The following is a 21,853-nucleotide window of genomic DNA, read 5'->3' as shown; positions in this document are numbered from 1 at the left end:
TTCTTCATTCATTATTTTGTTTATATGGGTCTTCTCTCTTTTTGATTTTGTCAGTCTAGCTAGGGGCTTGTCAATCTTGTTATCTTCTCAAAGAACCAACTTTTGGTGATATTTATCCTCTCTATTGTTTTTTTGTTCTCTATGTCATTTATTTCTGCTTTAATCCTTGTTATTTCTTTTCTTGTACTTGGTTTAGGATTGGTTTGCTGTTCATTTTCTAGCTTCTTCAGTTGATCCATTAGTTCTTTGATTTTGGGTCTTTCTTCCTTTTTAATATATGCGTTTAGTGCTATAAATTTCCCCCTTAGCACTGCTTTTGCTGCATCCCATAGGTTTTGGTATGTTGTGTTCTCATTTTCATTCGTCTCTATATATTTAGCAATTTCTCTTGCTATTTCTTCTTTAACCCACTGATTGTTTAGGAATGTGTTGTTTAACCTCCAAGTATTTGTGAATTTTCTAAGTCTCTGACGGTTATTGACTTCTAATTGTATTCCATTGTGGTCAGAGAATGTGCTTTGAATAATTTCAATCTTTTTAAATTTATTGAGGCTTGTTTTATGTCCCAGCATATGATCTATTCTGGAGAAAGTTCCATGAGCACTAGAAAAGTATGTGTAACCTGGTGATTTGGGATGTAATGTCCTGTATATGTCTGTTAAATATGATTCATTTATCAGATTGTTTAGGTTTTCAATTTCCTTATTGGTCTTCTGTCTGGTTGATCTATCTATAGGAGAGAGTGATGTGTTGAAGTCTCCCACAATTATTGTGGAAACATCAATTGCTTCCTTTAGTTTTGCCAGTGTTTCTCTCATGTATTTTGTGGCACCTTGGTTGGGTGCATAGACATTTACGATTGTTATTTCTTCTTGCTGAATTGCCCCTTTTATTAGTACGTAGTGGCCTTCTTTGTCTCTCAAAACATCCCTGCATTTGAAGTCTATTTTATCTGAGATTAATATTGCTACACCTGCTTTCTTTTGGCTGTAGCTTGCATGAAATATTTTTTTCCATCCTTTCACTTTCAGTTTCTTTGTGTCCCTGTGTCTAAGATGAGTCTCTTGTATGCAACATATTGATGGTTCATTTTTTTTGATCCATTCTGCGAATATATATCTTTTAATTGGGGAGTTTAATCCATTTACATTCAACGTTATAACCGTGAAGGCATTTCTTGAATCGGCCATCTTATCCTTTGGTTTATGTTTGTCATAGTTTTCCCCTCTGTCTATTAATATCCTTTATTGTACCCATACCGAATCTCTTTAGTACTGAACCTTTCTCCAAGTCTCTCTGTCCTTTCTTTGTTTCTCTGTCTGTAGGGCTCCCTTTAGTATCTCCAGTAGGGCAGGTCTCTTGTTAGCAAATTCTCTCAGCATTTGTTTGTCTGTGAAAAATTTAAGCTCTCCCTCAAATTTGAAGGAGAGCTTTGCTGGATAAAGTATTCTTGGCTGGAAATTTTTCTCACTCAGAATTTTAAATATATCGTGCCACTGCCTTCTTGCCTCCATGGTGGCTGCTGAGTAGTCACTACTTAGTCTTATGCTGTTTCCTTTGTATGTGGTGAATTGCTTTTCTCTTGCTGCTTTCAAAACTTGCTCCTTCTCTTCTGTGTTTGATAGTGCGATCAGTATATGTCTCGGAGTGGGTTTATTTGGATTTATTCTATTTGGAGTTCGCTGAGCATTTATGATTTGTGTATTTATGTTGTTTAGAAGATTTGGGAAGTTTTCCCCAACAATTTCTTTGAATACTCTTCCTAGACCTTTACCCTTTTCTTCCCCTTCTGGGACACCAATGAGTCTTATATTTGGACGTTTCATATTATCTATCATATCCCTGAGGTCCATTTTGATTTTTTCAATTTTTTTCCCCATTCTTTCTTTTATGCTTTCATTTTCCATTCTGTCATCTTCGAGGTCACTGATTCGTTGTTCAACTTCCTCTAGTCTTGTACTATGAGTGTCCAGAATCTTTTTAATTTGGTCAACAGTTTCTTTAATTTCCATAAGATCATCCATTTTTTTATTTAGTCTTGCAATGTCTTCTTTATGCTCTTCTAGGGTCTTCTTGATTTCCTTTATCTCCCGTACTATGGTCTCATTGTTCATCTTTAGTTCTTTGAGTAGCTGCTCTAGGTGCTGTGTCTCTTCTGGTCTTTTGATTTGGGTGCTTGGGCTTGGGTTATCCATATCGTCTGGTTTTTTCATATGCTTTATAATTTTCTGTTGTTTTTGGCCTCGTGGCATTTGCTGAACTTGATAGGGTTCTTTTAGGATTTGTAGACCAATTGAAGTCCTTATCTCTAATTTTTCAGATCTACAGCTTCGTGGAGTACACTTTCTCTAACTAACCAGCAGGTGGCGTCCATGAGCCACCTGTTCTCCACAAGCCAGTTCTCCCTGCTTAGCCTTTTTGGTGTGTGGGGGAGTGAGTCTTGTGGGGTCCAATTGGTGTACCAAGCTTGCGTGTGTAGTTGGTGTTGCCTGCCCTGTATATGGGGCGTGTTTCTGGGCAGTCAGGGAGGGGGGGGGGTGGCTCTAACAATCAAATCTCCCTGGTGATCCTAGAGTTTGAAAGCTGCTGCAATAGTCTAATCCTTCAGTTCAGTCCTGCCACAGTTTGTCTCTGTCACTGACCCACAAGTCCTTGGTATTGGCGTATGGCTCCTGAGACTTGCAAGTGGGTCCCTCTTCCAGGCCGTGCACCCCGGGTCCTCTGTTGAGGGATGACTGTGCTATGTCACAGGTGAGTGCCGTCCCCCCAGGGCAGTTCTGGGCTGCTGGGCTGTGTAGGGAGGCTCCCAGTCTGCTCAAATGATGGCTGAATGGGGCTTTGTTAATTCACACAGCTCTACCTTCCCAACTCTGGGACAATCAGCTGAGGTTGCAGGGAAGGCTAATGTCCACGCCCAGTTTTGTGGTGTGTGCCTGTTATTTGAAGCACTTCTGTCACACTGGGTTGTCTGGGGCAGTTCTGGGCTATGGGGCTGGCGATGGGCAGGAGCGCTTCCTGTCCACCAGGATGACGGCTGTGAGCAGACACCCCCCCTTTCTTGGGAAGTTGTGGTGTTTAGTGAATTTTCTCAGCCAATGGATTATTGCGTTTTGTCTCAGAGCTCTCCGAGTTCTGCTCTTGACTTGACCTGCCCAAATAGCAAGTCTTTGAAGCTTTCTGTATTGGGCTTCTTAGAGTAATTGTTTTAGAAAAAGAAAAAAGGATTAGAAAAAAAAAACAAAAAACAAAAAAACGGGCCCTCCTCAGAGATCTAATGGGTTATTGAAATGCTAAGAGACAAAGCAACCAGGGCCATTAAGGAAAGGTGCACAGGGCAGAGAGATCAGCTTTTCTTCGGGATTTGCATATGCGCCTCAGGGCCCTTCCCCTTTCTATGTTCACCAGAACTCCAAAAATCGTCCGCTTTTATTTTGGAGTTTTTCGTGTTGTTTTTTTTCTATGCCTGTCTCCTCTCTGCTGGGCTGGCTGCTCTCAGATTCTCTGGTGTCTGGTCTCAGTCTATCTATGGTTGGAGTTTGAATCAGTAGAATGAGTTTCCGATAAGGGCTGCCACTGCAGTTCTCCCTTCTCCTTCCCGGAGTTGACAGCCCCTCCTCCCCCGGGACTGAGCCTGGCAGGGAGGGGCGCGGGTCCCCTGGCCGCAAAAACTTACAGATTTCGCTGATCTCAGCAGTTCCACGTTTTCATGAGTGTTGTATGAAGTATGCCCAAAGTCAGATTGCTCTGTGGTGTCCAGTCCACACAGTTCCTGGCTTTCTACCTACTTTCCTGGAGGAGTAACTAAAAGATACAGCTCACCAGTCTGCCATCTTGCCCCGCGTCTTCTATGAGCCTTTACATCAGTATTCAGTGACGGGAAACCCACTGCTAGTCATTCATGAATATCTGTGATCCTCTTTCTTTCTTTATATCAATACACAAATTAATGATAATAAAAAATACTATTCCATGCCATCTTTTTATGTAGGAATTTGGTTAAATTTTGTTGCCAGCATTTATAAAATATGCAATGCATCTCTACGATCGTACACAGAAAGTTAAGAATGTATAACAGTATTATTTTAGTACCTTGATACCAGCATTAAAATACAGTGGGCATCTACTTTTAATTTGGTGTCAAAGTTGGTACCCTCTGGAACCTCGAAGTGGCAAAACAAGACAGTATAGGGGGTCAAGGTCTTGAATTCTAGATCCTGGATTTGAATCCCCTCAAGTTGCTTAAAACTTCAAAAGTTACTTAGTCTATGCCTCTGACTCATCATTTATAAAATAAGGATATATACTAATAACTCACTTGGGTTGTTTTGAGAAATAAAGGGGAGTAATATGTGCAATGTCTTTAGCCAGGCACAAAGGAAACACCCATATACGTTAGCCAAAAAAGAGCGAAGTGGATCTAAATGGAAACTGGCTGAAAGAGTGAAGCAGCACCAACAACCAGCAACTTAGGCAGTGCAGCTAGTGGTAGAGGTTCCATGATCACTTTCTTTAAAACTGATTCATTTACCAGGAGAGTATCTTTTGTTCCATTTTTTTCTTTCATTTCTTTTGCTTATAAAGTTCCCCAGAGAAAAACAGAGAGAAGATGGTCTATGCCTCAGAAAAAGAAGAAAAAGAAGTAGGAGATAAAACAAGATAATGGAAAACAGCCAAAGATCCACTAAAAATGTCTGCTTCTGAAATGGATCACTATTTCTTTGACCTATTTTTCAGGGTACTCCATTCTATCAGGCCCATATGGAATTTTAGAACCTCTTTTTGTAATGCCTTCTTCAAAAATTAGAAAAAAAAGTCAGTTTTATTTTGTTAAGTATGTACCAACATGGGAGGGGGGGGTTGGACATTTATTTAGGGAACCTAATATTTTTCTTTTTTAAAGAATTGAATGAAGTTACTTTATAGTAACACTTTAAAGTAACACTTCACTGTGTATTATAAAACCACCGTAATATATGGCTCTGATTATTTACTTTTGAACACACTGAGCTGGTAAATATATTTGCTAAGATGTCAGTTTAACTTTGTAAATAGTCTGATGATCACACTGTACCAGCTTTTTGCTCTATAAATTTGCTCTATAAATTTTTCAGTGCTCTTCAGCCAAAAGTAATAAAATTTGACCTACTAATTCTAAAATTGTGAATTTTTATAATCTTTTTTTACTAGTACTTTAAGAAGTTTTTTTGTGTAAAGCTATTAGAATTCAAAGAAAATACAATGTAAGAATTTAGAATAAACAAAAACAAAACCTATCTAATTTCAAATTAATATGCATTTTCTTGAGCACAAATCCATATTACCATCCAGATTCTCCTTCTAAATGAAATAAAAGTTTTTACTTATCCTATTAAGAGGCCTCAACCTAAAGTTTAAAATATAGTATTCATGTTTTTATTTTTAAAATAGGCTTCTATTAGTTTTCTGATTTCTTCAATGACCTGATAGCTATTTAAGAGATTTAAGTAAGTATTGTTAAGTGTTTAAGTGGTTGGATATTTTTCTTTAAAAATTTCTAGCTGTGTTTCAATGTATTATGAAAATATTAGCTGAATAAAGTTCTCCTTTTGAAAATTTAAGATTCTCTTCTCCATAATTTAAGATATGATTTTTTTTTTTTTAAAATCCCACAGTGACTACTTCCTATCAGAAATCCATGACCCACCCCAATCAAGATTTAGCCCAAGCATCCCCATATCAGTGGATCTTTTCATGATCCTTCAGTCCTCTTGCTACCACTTCTACGGTAGCATCTGTGATATATTACCGAATATATATTTTTTACATATCAATGAGCTCCTTGAGTGCAGGCTTTCTCTTATTCATTTTAATGTTCCTGGAATCTAGCAGAGTACATAGAAGTTGTTTAAGAAATACTTTCTGAATAAATAAAGAGAAAAATTGCTCATGTACTAAACAAGAAAAGTGGCAGTGAATTCCCAGAAGGGAGGCCCAGGACAGGCCTGGCACAGCTGGTACTTAGCCTTGATGTTACAAATAGATGAGTCACTGTTCACAATTTGCATTTTAATAAGGAAAATATCTGAGATAAAATTTTGTAATAGTAGTAAAACAGTCACCTGAAAAGATGAGAATAAATTTTGTTTACCTAATGTAATCCACTGTCCAGAAGAATCTGAAAGTAACTTCAAATTGGAAATAACATTTGGGTCTTTGAAAAAAGCCTAAAATACAAATTTGAGGGAAGCAAGTTAGTACTTTGTTATAAATGGTAATAAAAAATAACTTTAAAAATTGGCTATAGTAAAATCTCATTAACTTCAAACCAAGGAAGAAGGACGGTTTTAAATTGGTTAATGTTTTAAAAAGAAATGACATGTTATTACCTTCAAGTTAGAACAGTATGAATAACAGAGTGTGGCCAAATATAGATATCTTTGGGACTTAATAAAAGAAAATAATGATTTATAGAAATAATGATTTTAGTGAAAAGTAGGAGGTTATATAATGTTTGAAAACTGTTTTCTTTCAATCTTATTTTCCCAATTAGTTGTCTCAGTAACCCCCTCTTACTAGAATTAATTCTAATAGTAATCAACAATTTAACTCAACCTAAGGGGCACATAGAAAAGTGATATATTGGACTTCCTAAAAATGAAAATTTTCTTTATGGCAGAAGACAATAAAGTAGTCAAGATGTTTAGTTCCAAGCACTAGCAGCTAACTCTAGCTGAAAAGGCAGAAAAGAAATTTGTTAAAAGGATCTCAGTCACCTCTGTTATTCAACATTGTGCTGGAAGTTCTAGCCAGAGCAATTTGCCAAGACAAAAAAAACAAGGCATCCATATTGGAAAGGAAGATGTAAAACTGTCATTATATGCAGATGATATGATCTTATATTTAGAAAATCCCAAGAATTAAATGACAAAGCTACTTCAGCTAATGAAAATTCAGCAGAGTGGTGGGATATAAGATTAATGCAAATAAGTCAGTAATGTTCCTATATACTAGTAATGACCTCACTGAAGATGCAATAAAAAAAAATTCCATTCACAATAACAACTAAAAAAATCAAGTACCTAGGAATAAATCTAACCAAGGATGTAAAAGACCTCTATACAGAGAATTACAAAATTTTACTAAAAGAACTAAAAAAGGACCTAAATAGGTGGAAAAATACTCTGTGCTCATGGACAGGAAGACTAAACATCATTGAGATGTCAATTCTACATAAACTGATCCACAGATTCAATGCAATTCCAATCAAAATTTCAACGACCTACTTTGCAGACTTAGAAAAGTTAGTTATCGAATTTATTTGAAAGGGAAGGGAGCATCAAACTGCCAAAAACATCCTAAAAAAGAATGAAGTGGGAAGACTTACACTTCCAGATTTTGAAGCCTACTATAAAGCCACAGTGGTCAAAACAGCATGGTATTGGCACAAAGACAGACATATTGATCAATGGACTCGAATTGAGAGTTTGGAAATAGACCCCCAGATATATGGTCAACTGATATCTGATAAGGTCCTCAAATCCACAGAACAGGGACAGAATAGTCTCTTTAACAAATGGGGCTGGGAGAACTGGATATCTGTAACCAAAAGAATGAAAGAGAACCCCTACCTCACACCCTATACAAAAATTAACTCAAAGTGGATCAAAGACCTCAATATAAGAGATAGCACAATAAAACTTTTAGAAGGTAATACAGGGAAACATCTTCAGGACCTAGTAATAGCAGGTAGCTTCTTAGACCTTACACCCAAAGCACAAGCAACAACAACAACAAAAAGGTAAATGGGAACTCCTCAAAATCAAAAGCTTCTTGTGCTTCAAAAAACTTTCTCAAAAAGGTGAAGAGGCAGCCAACTCAATGGGAGAAAATATTTGGAAACCATGTATCTGATAAGAGACTGATATCCTGCATATATAAAGAAATTCTACAACTCAACAACAATAGTACAAACAGCTCAATTATAAAATGGCAAAAAGATATGAAAAGACATTTCTCCAAAGGAGAAATATAAATGGCTAACACATGAAAAAAATGTTCATCGTCACTAGCTATTAGGGAAATGCAAATCAAAACCACAATGAGATACCATCTTACACCAATAAGAATGGCTGCCATTAAACAAACAGGAAACAATAAATGCTGGAGAGGATATGGAGAAATTGGAACTCTTATTCATTGCAGGTGGGAATGTATAATGGTACAGCCACTGTGGAAGATAGTTTAGAAGCAGTTTCTCAGAAAACTAGATATTGAATTACCCTATGATCCAGCATTCTACTTCTCAGTATATACCCAGAAGATTTCAAAGCAGTGTCACGCACAGACATTTGTACACCGATATTCATAGCAGCATTGTTCACGATTGCCAAGAGATGGAAACAATCCAAGTGTTCTTCAAAAGATGAGTGGATAAACAAAATGTGGAATATACATATGATGGGATACTGTGCAGCAGTAAGAAGCAAACAAGGTCCTGAAACATATGGCAACATGGATGAACCTTGAAGATAAAATGCTGAGTGAAATAAGTCAGACACAAAAGGAGAGATATTGTATGTTACCACTTCTGTGACCTCCCTGAACAATGTAAAATCAATGTCTTATAATGTAGAATACTGGAGACTTAGTGTTAGACAGAAGCTAGTGGGAAGGAATGATAAACTAATATGTTCAGATATGTTAATGATGGTGAATTCAAAGGTATGGGAATGTATAGGAGTGATGATTGTTGATGGGATTATAACTATCAGAGCTGTATTGAAGGCAAATAGGATTGAAAGGGGTTGTTTCAAGGGATATATCCCACACATCAGCACTATACATATAGATAGGTGCTTGTATGATATACTTCTAAGGTATGACACTAGTACAGAAAGTTGACAACAGAATGGTATATTGGAAAAATCTACCTATAGCATACTAGGGACTATAATTAATAGGAATACCATACTAGTACCACACAAATACTAGGGACAAATAATTAAGGGCTGAAAAGAACTACAAGGTGTTTTCCCTCATTAGAATTGTTTAAAATGGTGAGTGAAGAGGATTGTACAACTAAGTGATGATAATGTGAGATATGGATGGATTATCATGGACATAACATATGCTATGTAGACTTAGGAACCCCCTACTTAATAAGTCCAGCCCTCAGTCATGAGGCTTACTCTGCTGAAACCTATGGTTGTAAAGGGGAGGCTAAGCCCACCTATAATTATGTCTAAGAGTCACCTCCAGAGAACCTCTTTTGTTGCTCAAATGTGGACTTTCTCTAAGCTTAACTCTGCAAATAAATTCATCACCCTCCCCCCAATGTGGGACAGGACCCTCCAGGTGAGTGAGTCTCTGATGACATGGAGACATGGATTCTGGAAATGAGCCTGACCCTGGCATTGAGGGATAAAGAATGCTGTTTTGACCAAAAGAGGGGAAAGAAAGGCAACAAAATAAGGTTTCAGTGGCTAAGAGAATTCAAATAGAGTCAAGAGGCTGTCCTGGAGGTTACTCCTATGCAAGCTTCAATTAGATATGCCAAATAACCACAGTATGATAAGCCCAAGTCAACAGTTGTCCCCAAAACCTTAAAGAATACCCCAATCCCTATCTGAGACTCACTAAGTTTATTCTTCAGAAACTTAAAACCTTCAGAGAACTCCTATGACAGCTAAGTCCCCAAATCCGGAGGCAATAGTCTCTTCAAGAACATCAACCAGCTAATAAAGTCAACACCCCTTTTCAACATGAACAAGTTAGGGTAGTAGCTGCCTAGACATCCTGAAGTTTGGGAAAGTGATTAAACTAGAGGAAGGGGTAGCAACAAAGAAGATGGAAATTTAACAAAGGATTATGAATACTGAATTTCTGTATAATTTTCTTCTTCTTAGTTGCTAGGATATTAGAATAGCTAGAAGGAAAGAATTGAAATGGTGGAACTGTAACCCATAGCATCCTTTGAAATGTGTTCTATAGCTACCTGTCAAATTGTAATTTGAAGGTTATCACCTTTTTGTATATATGTTATATTTCACAATATAACTGAAACTATGGTGCTGTAACTCATAACATTTTTGGAAATTTCCTATATAACTACTTGTTAAATCATACTTTGAAAGATATTATCTTTTTGTATATATGTTATATTTCACAATAAGGAAATAACTGAGACTGTGGAACTGTAACCCATAATATTCTTTGAAATTTGCTCTCTACTTGTTAAATTGCACTTGAAAAGTTATCACTTCTATGTATACCTTTGTATTCTACAATAAAAAATATGATTAAAAAAAAAAGGACCTCAGAGAGTCCACAGAATTTTCAGAAGGTGGAGAGAATCAAGTTCAAAGTTGGGCACTCACAGGAATCTGAAATCAAAGGTAGAATTGCCCTGATGAGGAAACTGCCACCCCTATAGCAGCTCCATCAAGCACTAGAGGAAGCCACCATCACCCCGTCTTTGCTGAGGCCACTGATGTGCAAGGATCACCTTGCCTGAAAACTGGACACCCCGGCCACCACCTTTGCCCAAGAAATGGATTCTGTGTATGCCTCCTTCCTTAAGTTTCTCCCTTCAAAATCCCAGTCTTGCACTGATGAGTCTAGGTCCCAGGTTTGTACTCTAAGTACATGGGAGTCAAGTGTTTTGGGTTCTACTTTGGACTTACAAGGCTAGAAATTACCCAACACATAATGTTCTAGAGGAGTTGGTTAGCCAGAAAATGTAATAATTAAAACAGAAGGAAAACAACAGATTGTGAGAAAATATCTGCAAAAAACATGATAAAAAAGGGAGGGAGAAGTGACTGACATCCTCAATGGTAAGAAAAAAAAAAGCCCAAAATTTACAATGAGAAAAAAACAACCCAATTTAAACATGGCTGAAGGATTTAAACAGGCATGTAAAAAATACAAATGACCAATAAACTTATGAAAAGGTGCTCAACTTCAAGAGTAGTGAGAAAAATAGAAATAAAAATCAGAAGATACCACTTTTTACCATTAAATTGGCAAGATTTTAAAAGATTGGTAACTTAGTGAGAATACCAGAAAATATGCACTTTTACCTACTGCTGGTGGGAAATGTGAATCTCTACAGTCTTTGGGGAAGTAATCTGCTATTATCTATGAACCATTAAGAACATGCATATCTCAGGATCCAACATCATAAGTTATGGGGTGTGGGAAGAGGGGGATCAAAGGATGAGAAGGTAGGAATAGATTGGGATAGAGAAAAATTGTTAACTTTTTCTATCGATTGTTCTGTTATTTAGATTACTGCAATACATCTCCCTTAATCTGACATTCCTTTCAAGTGATCACTCTCTCTTCTTTCAAAATAGCTTTTTTCCCCCTGCAATTTTACTGAGATATAGTCACATACCATACAATCATCCAAAGTGTGCAATCAGTTGCTCACAGTACCATCATATAGTTGTGTATTCATCAACATAATCAATTTTTGAACATTTTCATTACTCCAAAAAGAAAAAATTAAAATTAAAATTAAAATAAAAGAAAAAAGAACACCCAAAACATCCCATTGTCCCCCCCTCCATTATTCATTTACTTTTTTTGTCCCCCTAAATAGCTTCTTGAAAGAAGAATCTAAGTTGTCTCACTTCTCTACCACTCATTCCTGGTTTCTGGCTTTTGCTCTCACCATTCCACTAAAAGCACTCTTAACTTTCTAATTCCCAAATCCAAAGTATACAATTCCTGCCCCTAGAGAGTTTACAAACTAAAAGAGGAGAAAAACAGTAAGTAACATGCCATGGGTATTACAAAGTGTAGGGTGCTTTGGAAAGTACACAATAGGCAAAGCTAATCCAATGGTGTGCCAGTTTGTATATATTATGTCCCCAAGAAAAAGCCATGTTTTTTTTTGATGCAGTCTTGTGGGGGCAGATGTATTAGTGGGGATTAAGTTGAAACATTTGGATTAGGTTGTTTCCATGGAAATGAGCCCCACCCAACTGTGGATGATGACTCTGACTGGATAGTTTCCGTGGAGGTGTGGCCCCACCCATTCAGCATGGGCCTTGATTAGTTTACTAGGGCACTATATAAGCTCAGGAAGAAGGAATGAGCTTGCTACAGCCAAGAGGGTCAGTTTGAAGAATGCACAGAAGCTGAGAGAATAGCTGCAGATGAGAGACAGTTGGAAGACAGCTGTTGAAAGCAGACTCTTGCTCCGAGAAGCTAAGAGAGGACAAACACCCCAAAAGCAACTAAGAGTGACATTTTGAGAAGGAGCTGCAGCCTGGAGAGGAACATCCTGGGAGAAAGCCATTTTGAAACCAGAACTATGGAGCAGACATCAGCTACATGTCTTCCCAGCTAACAGAGGTTTTCCGGACATCATTGGCTATCCTCAAGTGAAGGTACCTGATTGTTCATGAGTTACCTTAGACACTTTATGGCCTTAAGACTGTAACTGTATTAACAAATAAACCCCTTTTTATAAAAGCCAATCCATTTCTGGTGTTTTGCATTCCGGCAGCATTAGCAAACTAGAACAAATGGCATTAGGGAAGAAAGGGCAACACAGAAAGAACATTTAGGTTGTGATCTGAAAGGTGAATAGTTGGCTGGACAAAAGGATATACTGGTAAATGTTTTACAAGTGACCTTTCTTCCTCCCCACAAAAAGCCCCAATTTGGCATTTGCCAATTTCCATGGTAGGTTTCAAGCTACAAGAAGTTTAAAAAAAAACTGGCTCACAAAATTTTTTGAAAATTGAGCAACTGGCAAGTTTGAAGGCTCTAGGTCAGAAGGCAAGGGCACTCCACTCAAGGAACATAAAGAAGGGTTCAGTGGGCTACAGTAGAAGGGGGCAATGATCAGACTTAAATAACTTTGAATGCCAAGTGAAGGCTAAAATTGATGTAGACCTTGATATGTATTTTGATTTAAGGGCAGCGGGAATTGAAAGGATGTAAAGAGATTGGCTGAGAGGGTGCAGCTGTAATCCAGGCAAGACTTGATGTTCACATCAGTCAAGGTGGTAACAAGTGGGAAAGGAGAGAAGTGGATGGAGTCAACCAATATTAAAGAGAAAGGAACACAGGAGGAAGAATCAAAGTTGACTCCTTAGAGTTTTGCATGAAAAACCAGGTGAACTGAGTGCCATTTAATGAACAAAGGGAACACTGAAGAGGATGAGATGTAAAGGATGAAGATTAATATATTCAGTAAGTATTAATGAATACCTACATTACACCAAACAAGACAAAGTCTCTGTTTTCATGGAGTTTACAGTCTAGTGGTAGGGATAATGATAAACAAGTTTTAGAAAACAAACAAAAGGAAGGTACCATATATGCCCAAATATAAAAAGATAATTTTCCCAAAAAATTATTACTCAGAGAGATTTCAAATGGAGCCGAGAGGTCACTCTGGTGGACGTTCTTATGCACTATATACATAACACCTCTTAGGTTTTAATGTATTGGAATAGCTAGAAGTAAATACCTGAAACTATCAAACTCTAACCCAGTAGTCTGGACTCCTGTAGACAATTGTATAACAATGTAGATTTACAAGGGGTGACAGCGTGAAAACCTTGTGGATCACACTCCCCTTATCTAGTGTATGGATGGATGAGTAGAAAAATGGAAACAAAAACTAAATGAAAAATAGTGTGGGATGGGGGGGTGATTTGGGTGTTCTTTTTTACTTTTATTTTTTATTCTTATTCTGATACTTTCTGATGTAAGGAAAATGTTCAGAAATAGATTGTGTTGATGAATGCATAACTATATGATGGTACTATGAACAGCTGATTGTACACCATGGATGACTGTATCATATGTGAATATATTTCAATAAAACTGAATTTAATTAAAAAAATTATTACTCAGAAAAAAGGAAGATGCCTTACTAACTCACAGAGCCTTTCAAATTAAAGAGCATTCAGGCAACTATATTAATTTATATAAAGCTATGTTTTGGAAAAGACACATAAGCTGGAATTAACCTCAATTAATTCAGGCTTTGAATACTTTTTAGAGCTTGTCTGAAACAACCAGTATAACAGGGGAAAAAAAATTTAATTCAGATTTAGTGATTATTCTTGGGAGTTATCAACTCACAATTATACATTTTGGATGTCATTATAAATGGAAGTAGACTAAGTGGCCTGCAGGGAACTGACTTAGAACCAATGGAAATAAAACTTAATAAAGGTCCCCAAATAAAGCCATAAGTAGTTGTTATTCAGATTACAATTATACATTTAAAGAATGAATTTTTAATACTGACCTAATGGAATTTTTGGTTTGTTATAGAATTTCCAGTGAAGAATTAGAAGGGATTTTTTGTATTTCAAACAACTTAGATGGAAGGAAAGCTGATGTGCTTTGGAAAAATATTAGATGATTCAAAAACTGTTTACACTGGAAACGAAGACACTGATGTCAAAATGCACATAAAAGTCCTACAACTGGACAACAAAAAGACAAAGAATCCAATTTTCTATATAAATTTCTTTTTCTTAGTTGCTGGGGTATTGGAATAGCTAGAAGGAAAGAAGTGAAATGGAACTGTAACCTATAGCATTCTTTGAAATTTGCTCTATAGCTATTTTTAAAATTGTAATCTGAAAGTTATCACCTTTTTGTATATACGTTGTATCTCACAATAAGGAAATAATTGAAACTATGGTACTGTATCTCATAACATTTTTGGAAATTCCCTACAAAACTACTTGTCAAGTTGTATTATGAAAGTTATTATCCTTTTGCATATATGTTATATTTCACAATAAGGAAGTAATTGAAACTGTGGAACTATAACCCATAACATTATTTGAAATTTTCTAACTACTCGTTAAATTGCACTTGGAGAGTTATCACTTCTGTGTATATATATTACATTCCACAATTAAAAAAAATGATTATTAAAAAATGGGCAAAGGACTTGAATAGGCATTTTTCCAAAGAAGATATAACAATGGTCTACAAACACATGGAGAAAGCTCAACATCATTAGTCATCAGGGGAATGCAAATCATAATCAAGAGACACCATTTCACATCCACTAAGATGGCTATTATTTAGAAAAAAATAAAAACCAGAAAATAACAAAGTTGGTAAGGATGTGGAAAAACTGAAACTCTTGTTGCATTGTTGGCGGGACTGTAAAATGGTGCAGCTGCTGTGGAAAACAGCTTGGCAGTTCCTCAGAAAGTTAAGCATAGAATTATCATATTACTCAGTGTTCTAGTTGCTAATGCTGCCAGAATGCAAAACACCAGAGATGGATCGGCTTTTATAAAAGGGGGTTTATTTGGTTACACAGTTACAGTCTTAAGGCCATAAGGTGTCCAAGGAAACACATCAGCAATTGGGTACCTTCACTGAAGGATGGCCAATAGTGTCCGGAAAACCTCTTTAGCTGGGAAGGCACGTGGCTGTCGTCTGCTCCAAAGTTCTGGTTTCAAAATGGCTTTCTCCCAGGACATTCCTCTCTAGGCTGCAGTTCCTCAAAAATGTCCCTCTTAGTTGCACTTGGGGTATTTACCCTCTCAGCTTCTCTGGAGCAAGAGTCTGTTTTCAATGGCCATCTTCAAACTCTCTCTCATCTGCAGCTCCTGTGCTTTCTTCAAAGTGTCCCTCTTGGCTGTAGCTCCTCTTCAAAATGTCACTCACAGCTGCACTGAGTTCCTTCTGCTCGTCAGCTCATTTATATGGCTCCAGTGATCAAGGCCCACCCTGAGTGGGTGGGGCCACACCTCCATGGAAATATCTCATCAGTTGGGTGGGGCACATTTCCATGCAAACAACCTAATCTAAACGTTCCGACTTAATCCCCACTAATATGTCTGCTCCACAAGATTGCATCAAAGAATATGGCTTTTTCTGGGGGACATAATACATTCAAACCAGCACACTCAGCAATTCCACTTCAGGTCTATACCAAAAAGAATAAAAAACTGGGACTTGAACAGATACTTGTACACATATGTTCATAGCAACATTCTTTAAATAGTCAAAGGTGAACAGCAACCCCAGTGTCCATCAACAGATGAACAGACAAACAAAATGTGATGTATACATATAATGGAATATTATTCAGTCTTAAAAAGGAATGAAATTTTGATATATGCTACAAAATGGATGAACCCCGAAGACAGCATGTTGAGTGAAATAAATCAGACAAAAAGTACAATTATTGTATGAATCCACTTATATGAAATAGCTAGAGTAAGAAAATTCAGAGACAGAAGGTAGTTTTGGTAATTGACAGTGGTGATGATAGCACAATACTGAGAATGTAATTAATATCACTGAATTATACACAATAAAGTGGTTAAAATGGGAAATTTTGTTATATAAGTCAACACGATGAAAAAATTTTAAAAATACACATGAAGACCTTGAATAAACTTGTTTCATTAAATGTGAGACTAGAAAGTTATTATTTCTAAATTAAAATATCATTGCATGTAATATGTAATTTAAAATGTATGTCTATTCACCCAGGGGAGTGAATCTCCCTGGCAACGTGGAATATGACTCCTGGGGAGGAATGTAGACCTGGCATCGTGGGACGGAGAACATCTTCTTGACCAAAAGGGGGATGTGAAAGGAAATGAAATAAGCTTCAGGAGCAGAGAGATTCCAAAAGGAGCCGAGAGGTCACTCTGGTGGGCACTCTTACGCACACTTTAGACAACCCTTTTTAGGTTCTAAAGAATTGGGGTAGCTGGTGGTGGATACCTGAAACTATCAAACTACAACCCAGAACCCATGAATCTCGAAGACAGTTGTATAAAAATGTAGCTTATGAGGGGTGACAATGGAATTGGGAAAGCCATAAGGACCACGCTCCACTTTGTCTAGTTTATGGATGGATGAGTAGAAAAATAGGGGAAGGAAACAAACAGACAAAGGTACCCAGTGTTCTTTTTTACTTCAATTGCTCTTTTTCACTCTAATTATTATTCTTGTTATTTTTGTGTGTGTGCTAATGAAGGTGTCAGGGATTGATTTAGGTGATGAATGTACAACTACGTAATGGTACTGTGAACAATCGAAAGTACAATTTGTTTTGTATGACTGCGTGGTATGTGAATATATCTCAATAAAATGAAGATAAAAAAAATAAAATAAAATGTATGTCTATTATATGCCATACCTATGAAATATAAGTAGATATTTAACTATCTCATCTATGTGGCAAACTGCTGGTTTCCTATCCAATATTAATTTTCTCCTTCTTCCTTAATTAATGAATCCCAGTTTTATCTGGGACAGCAATGTGCTGAGCTAAAAGGCTGCACTGCCTACCCTCCCTGGAATGTGGCCACTTTACTAAGTTCTGGCCATGAGGTGGAAGCAAAAGTGTTGTACAGGCCTTCAAGAGAATTCTCTAAAGCAGGGAGCTTCCTTGTAGTTTATGCAGGAGGCCCCTTTCATCATCCCGAGTGCTATGGGAGTCCTCACATCTCATCAAGCTATGACCTGGGTAGGCGTGCTGACATGCTGAGTCCAGAGCTCTCTCTTGAGACCCAAATTAGTCCTTATATTCAACTGCCTATTGGATATTGACACTTGGATACTCCTCAATTTCAGCACATCTAAAGTGAACTCATTTCCCTTGTTTATTGTTTAGCATTTTCCATGTATTTAATAGCTTCGGTAGCCAGGACAGTCAACAAAGCCAGAAGCTTCAAAGTCACCCTACATGGCTCCCTCTCCTTTACTCTTGACATCTTTGTTGTCCTTAAGTACTGCTTTTTCTAAACATCTCTCCAGGCCACTCTAGTGCACTGCCTTAATTCAGGACATCACATTTTGTCTGGAAGGCAATAGTTTCTAATTTGGTTTCACTGCTTTCAGGCTCAGTCTCAACAAACCACCCTCCTCACTGCTCCAATGTTATCATATTTTATTGTCTTGCTTAAAATCTTCAAGTGATTCCTCATTAGCGAGATAAAGCCCAAACTTGACACATGACACAAAGGGTCTTCTAAAACATCATCCCACCCAACTTTCCAACATTATTTCCCCACTCTATCTACCTGGCAAATAAATTTCTGCTCATCTTTCAGGCCCTTGTTCAGGTGTCTCTTCTTTTGTAAACCCTCCTCGTATCACCTCAATAAAATATGATCACTTTTTCTTTTGTGCCACCACAGTACCTTCTGCATATGGTATGATAATATCAGTTCTCACTCTGCAATTCAAGATTTGATCTGTTTCCTTTCAGTATATGTTTCCTATTCATCTGTACAGACCCCAAAACTGAGGGAATGTTTGCCGAATGAATGTTGCCTTTCTTCCTTCTATACTCACCATCTCATAAATGAGCTTTTGGAGCATAATTGTTTTCAAGTTGTAGGGGAAAATTTAAAATCCAGAATTCTAATTTAAGCAACACCCTTTGTTCACTAATGATTATTTGTCATAGAAACTACATGGAATTTAGAGTAAAAAAATGCCTGAGCTTGAGGTTGGTTCTGCCATTTGTTGGGTATTCTTGCAAAAATTACTTAGCCTTTCTGAGCTTCAGTTTCCTTAGCTATAAAATGGGGGTACAAACACCAAATTCACCAGATTGTGCTCAAGATTAGAGATAAATGTACTGAAAGCTATATCTGGCACACAGGAGCCACTACTGTTACAGAAAAACACTTTGTAAAGTAGTATACAAATGTTAATAACAAAAACAGCTAAAACATTAAGCACTTATTATAAGTCAGGCACTTTGGTAAATATTTTAAATACATTATTCCACTTAATCTTCACAACAATCCTATCAGGTATTCAGCATTATTTTAATTTTCAAAAATACTTACTTAACACTAACTATGTGCTAAGCACTGTGTCTATTTTGCAGAAAAGTAAATGGAGGATGAAGAAGGTTAGGTAATTTGTCCAATGCTATATTGCTCGATTGCTTGGAATCTGAACCCTAACAGCTGACTATAGAGAGGCCAAATCAGGGGAGATTCCAGGTTTTGTGGGGCCTTTACCTTATACTACTTTAGGGGTCCTCTCTAAGAAAAATAATACAAAAATATCTTATTTTTGAAAATTTTCATAATCATATGATCATGTGTACATACTGTTAGGGCCTTTCAAAGGGTCTTCAAATCGGCTTCTGTAAGTAAAGAACATGTGCTAGTAAGGGACCCTGAATTCAAGTAAATCCCCTTCTGGGCCAAGCTCTTAACCATAATATTTTATTTCCTTCCAAAATATTATATGAATGATTATTTGAGTACATTTCTTAGAATTAAAAAATGGGAATAAGACTGTCCAACTACATAGGGAAAAAATGACAATAAACATGAAGGGCTTGAAAATTAGTTTTAAAGAATTGCCTAGTACTATGGATTAACCTTGAGTTTGCTGAACTTTTCGTCTATTGAATAACCAAAATTAATTTTATACTCTCCTCCAAGAAATTTTTCTCAACACCAAAGTCCTTCCCTGGTATGATCTTTTTTTCTGTGCCTAGGACAACTTCTATATCCTCATTACAGCAATTATTGTACTATATTAAAGAGGATTATTTACACTTGTAAAACTGTGCAGGTCTCTTCATCTTTTTAATACCCCCAGCAGGGACATATTCAACAAATATTTATTGAATACATGACTTTTATTAAATAACTGTACAGTATTTGCAGTGAATTAAGATCCTGATCTTCTTTGTGAAAAAAAATCATTAATTTGAGAACTAACAATGGCAAAAATGAAAAATATTGAAATATATATATAAATTAACCATGAATGTTTCAGAAACATTGCTAATATTATTAATAGTAACATATATTAGTATTATGCAATCTTTGGGAAAACGAAATAGACATTTAACCCATTTACCCTCATAGTAAATATTCTGGTTTAAGCAGGTTAGGAGAAACCTGACAATTCTATCTAATGTTCCCTGTTCTCCACTCACTCATTCTCTTCACTGTACTTATCACTGTATGAAATGACCTGATTTATTTGTTTATTGGCAGTCTTGCCCACAGGCCTGTAAGCTCCTTGAAAAGCCCACCCTCGTATTGGCAGAATGCCTAGCACATGGTAAGCCTTCAGCAAATGTCTGTGAATGAGGGAATAAACTATGCCAACTATAAATTAAAGTTAATGCCTGAAGGACATGAGTGGGAAAGAATGAAGATAACTTAAAAGACCATAACAATATTTTCCATTTGAGGAAAAAAACAAACACTATATGAGCAGTGGGACTTAAAATAATGTGACTGAATTTTAACAGACAGCAAAACGAGTTTTTCCGGTTTCAAAGCAGTCACTTCTAGCACCTAAAGACTTATTCTAACAACTCTGCCATCCCTGAAAACATTTTTGAATCCTTATTTGGAACTACTGTTAGACCCTGAAGCCCAATTCTCAAAGGGTGGATCTGATTTTGAGAAACCAAAACTAACTTGGAGACAAAACCAAACCTGGTAAATAAAGCTGGTGACAAAGTTGGGTTATAGCATTAAAAAAATGAGGTGAGCCTATTAAAAAAGGGAAAAAGACTGATTTTCTAGTCTCACTCAGAATTGGAAAGTTCTTTAAAGCAAAACCCTGAAGATACTGAAAGAATGTGCTAAATGTGGTGAGGGTAAACGTACAAGTTCCTTTTACAAACTATTATTTGCTACTTTTATTATTTCCAAACTCCAAGAAAAAGACTTCAATAAGAAATGGCGAATTCACAAGAATCTATGGCGAGGTAGGGGGAAATTAAAAATCAGTAGAGGCCTAAGAAGCTCTCCAATCCCTATACCAACCATAACGAATTCTTCCTTCCGGTAAGTCTGAAAGGTCTGGTCAAACCCAAATGCCTGCGCCTTGATTCTGCCCAGCATGGACCTGGGGCAGAGGAGGAAAGAAAAGTTAGGTCGGGGCTGGTAAGCCACTCAGAGCGCACATTTCAACCAGATCCACCCACGGAATCCGCCCCCGCCCCCCTGTATTATGGTGGCTTTGGGGTTTCACTCAGGAGGGCTGAGAGGTCCACGGGGCCGCGGGCTGACCCCGCCCGGGCTACCTGGACGCTCAGGCCCGCGCCCGGCCTCGCGCCTCCATCACTGCGAAGGCCAAGGGGCGCTTCTCTCCTTGCCCCTCGCCCCTCACCACTGGCGGAGTCGGCTGGTGGTCTCCTGCACGCTCAGAGACTGGAAGGTTTTCTGAGGCAGGAATCTGAAGTAGTAGCCTCCCAAATCTCCCGGTTCCCCGGCAGCCATCGTGGTCCCGCCTCTGCGTTAGCCCCGACCGTTTCCATAGAGACGCGGCGGCGGTCGGGTGCGCGGGACGCGCCGGGGGCGGGGCTAGGCCACGTGTCTACAGGGACCTGGGGGCCCAGGCTCGCAGGCCGGTGGGGGGCGGACGAGCGGGAAGTTCAGACCCGTTTTCCAGAGAGATTGTGTTATCGGACCCACTCCCGCCCCAAGCCCCCTGTTTAGCCGTCATGGAAACTCGGGACTGGGGAGAGAGAAAAATTACCAGTCGATGCTGGTTGAAATGAAAAGAATTACTCGGCATCGGTTAATTTCCTAGGCTCAAGCAGTGTAATCTTGTATCAAAGTTTGATGACTCAAAGGTTTCTGAAGAAAAAAATTATTCTGAATTAATTAGGTTTATCTATTTTGGACGACAGATGTTTATGTGACTAGAATGGAAACTATTCTCTTTTACCATGTCTCATTTTTTCTTTAAAGTTAAATCTGAAGGCTAAACAAGTTTTCCATACACTATACTACATAGCATGTTTAATAAACAAATTTCCTTTTTACTTAGTGAACATTACTTTTGAATCTATGGTTTTTGTTGTTATTGTTTTATTTTATCTAAGTTTCAAAATGGGGGCAATAGTTGTTTTCCAATTTTT

At 37.5% G+C, this 21,853-nt stretch overlaps 1 protein-coding gene across 2 annotated transcripts in view; it reads right to left on the bottom strand.

Annotated features, from left to right (window-relative positions):
• The window catches only part of CFAP300 (cilia and flagella associated protein 300), a 46,552-nt gene extending 25,301 nt beyond the window's left edge, over nt 1–21,251 (bottom strand). Inside the window, exons 1-3 of one of the 2 annotated variants that reach the window (XM_037841363.1) lie at nt 21,100–21,251; nt 20,754–20,835; nt 6,128–6,203 (exon numbers count right to left, since the gene is read on the bottom strand). In XM_037841363.1, the coding sequence (XP_037697291.1) occupies nt 6,128–6,203; nt 20,754–20,835; nt 21,100–21,209 (268 nt within the window). In that variant the 5' untranslated portion in view covers nt 21,210–21,251. Of the gene's footprint in view, nt 1–6,127; nt 6,204–20,753; nt 20,836–21,013 lie in introns of both variants that reach the window. The other variant, XM_037841364.1, reaches the window with a different exon arrangement.
• Nucleotides 21,252–21,853: the final 602 nt, after the last annotated feature.

This window comes from Choloepus didactylus, chromosome 6 (assembly GCF_015220235.1).
Source record: "Choloepus didactylus isolate mChoDid1 chromosome 6, mChoDid1.pri, whole genome shotgun sequence".
Classification (NCBI taxonomy): Eukaryota; Metazoa; Chordata; class Mammalia; order Pilosa; family Megalonychidae; genus Choloepus; species Choloepus didactylus.
This window is presented reverse-complemented; position numbering and strand designations above follow the sequence as displayed.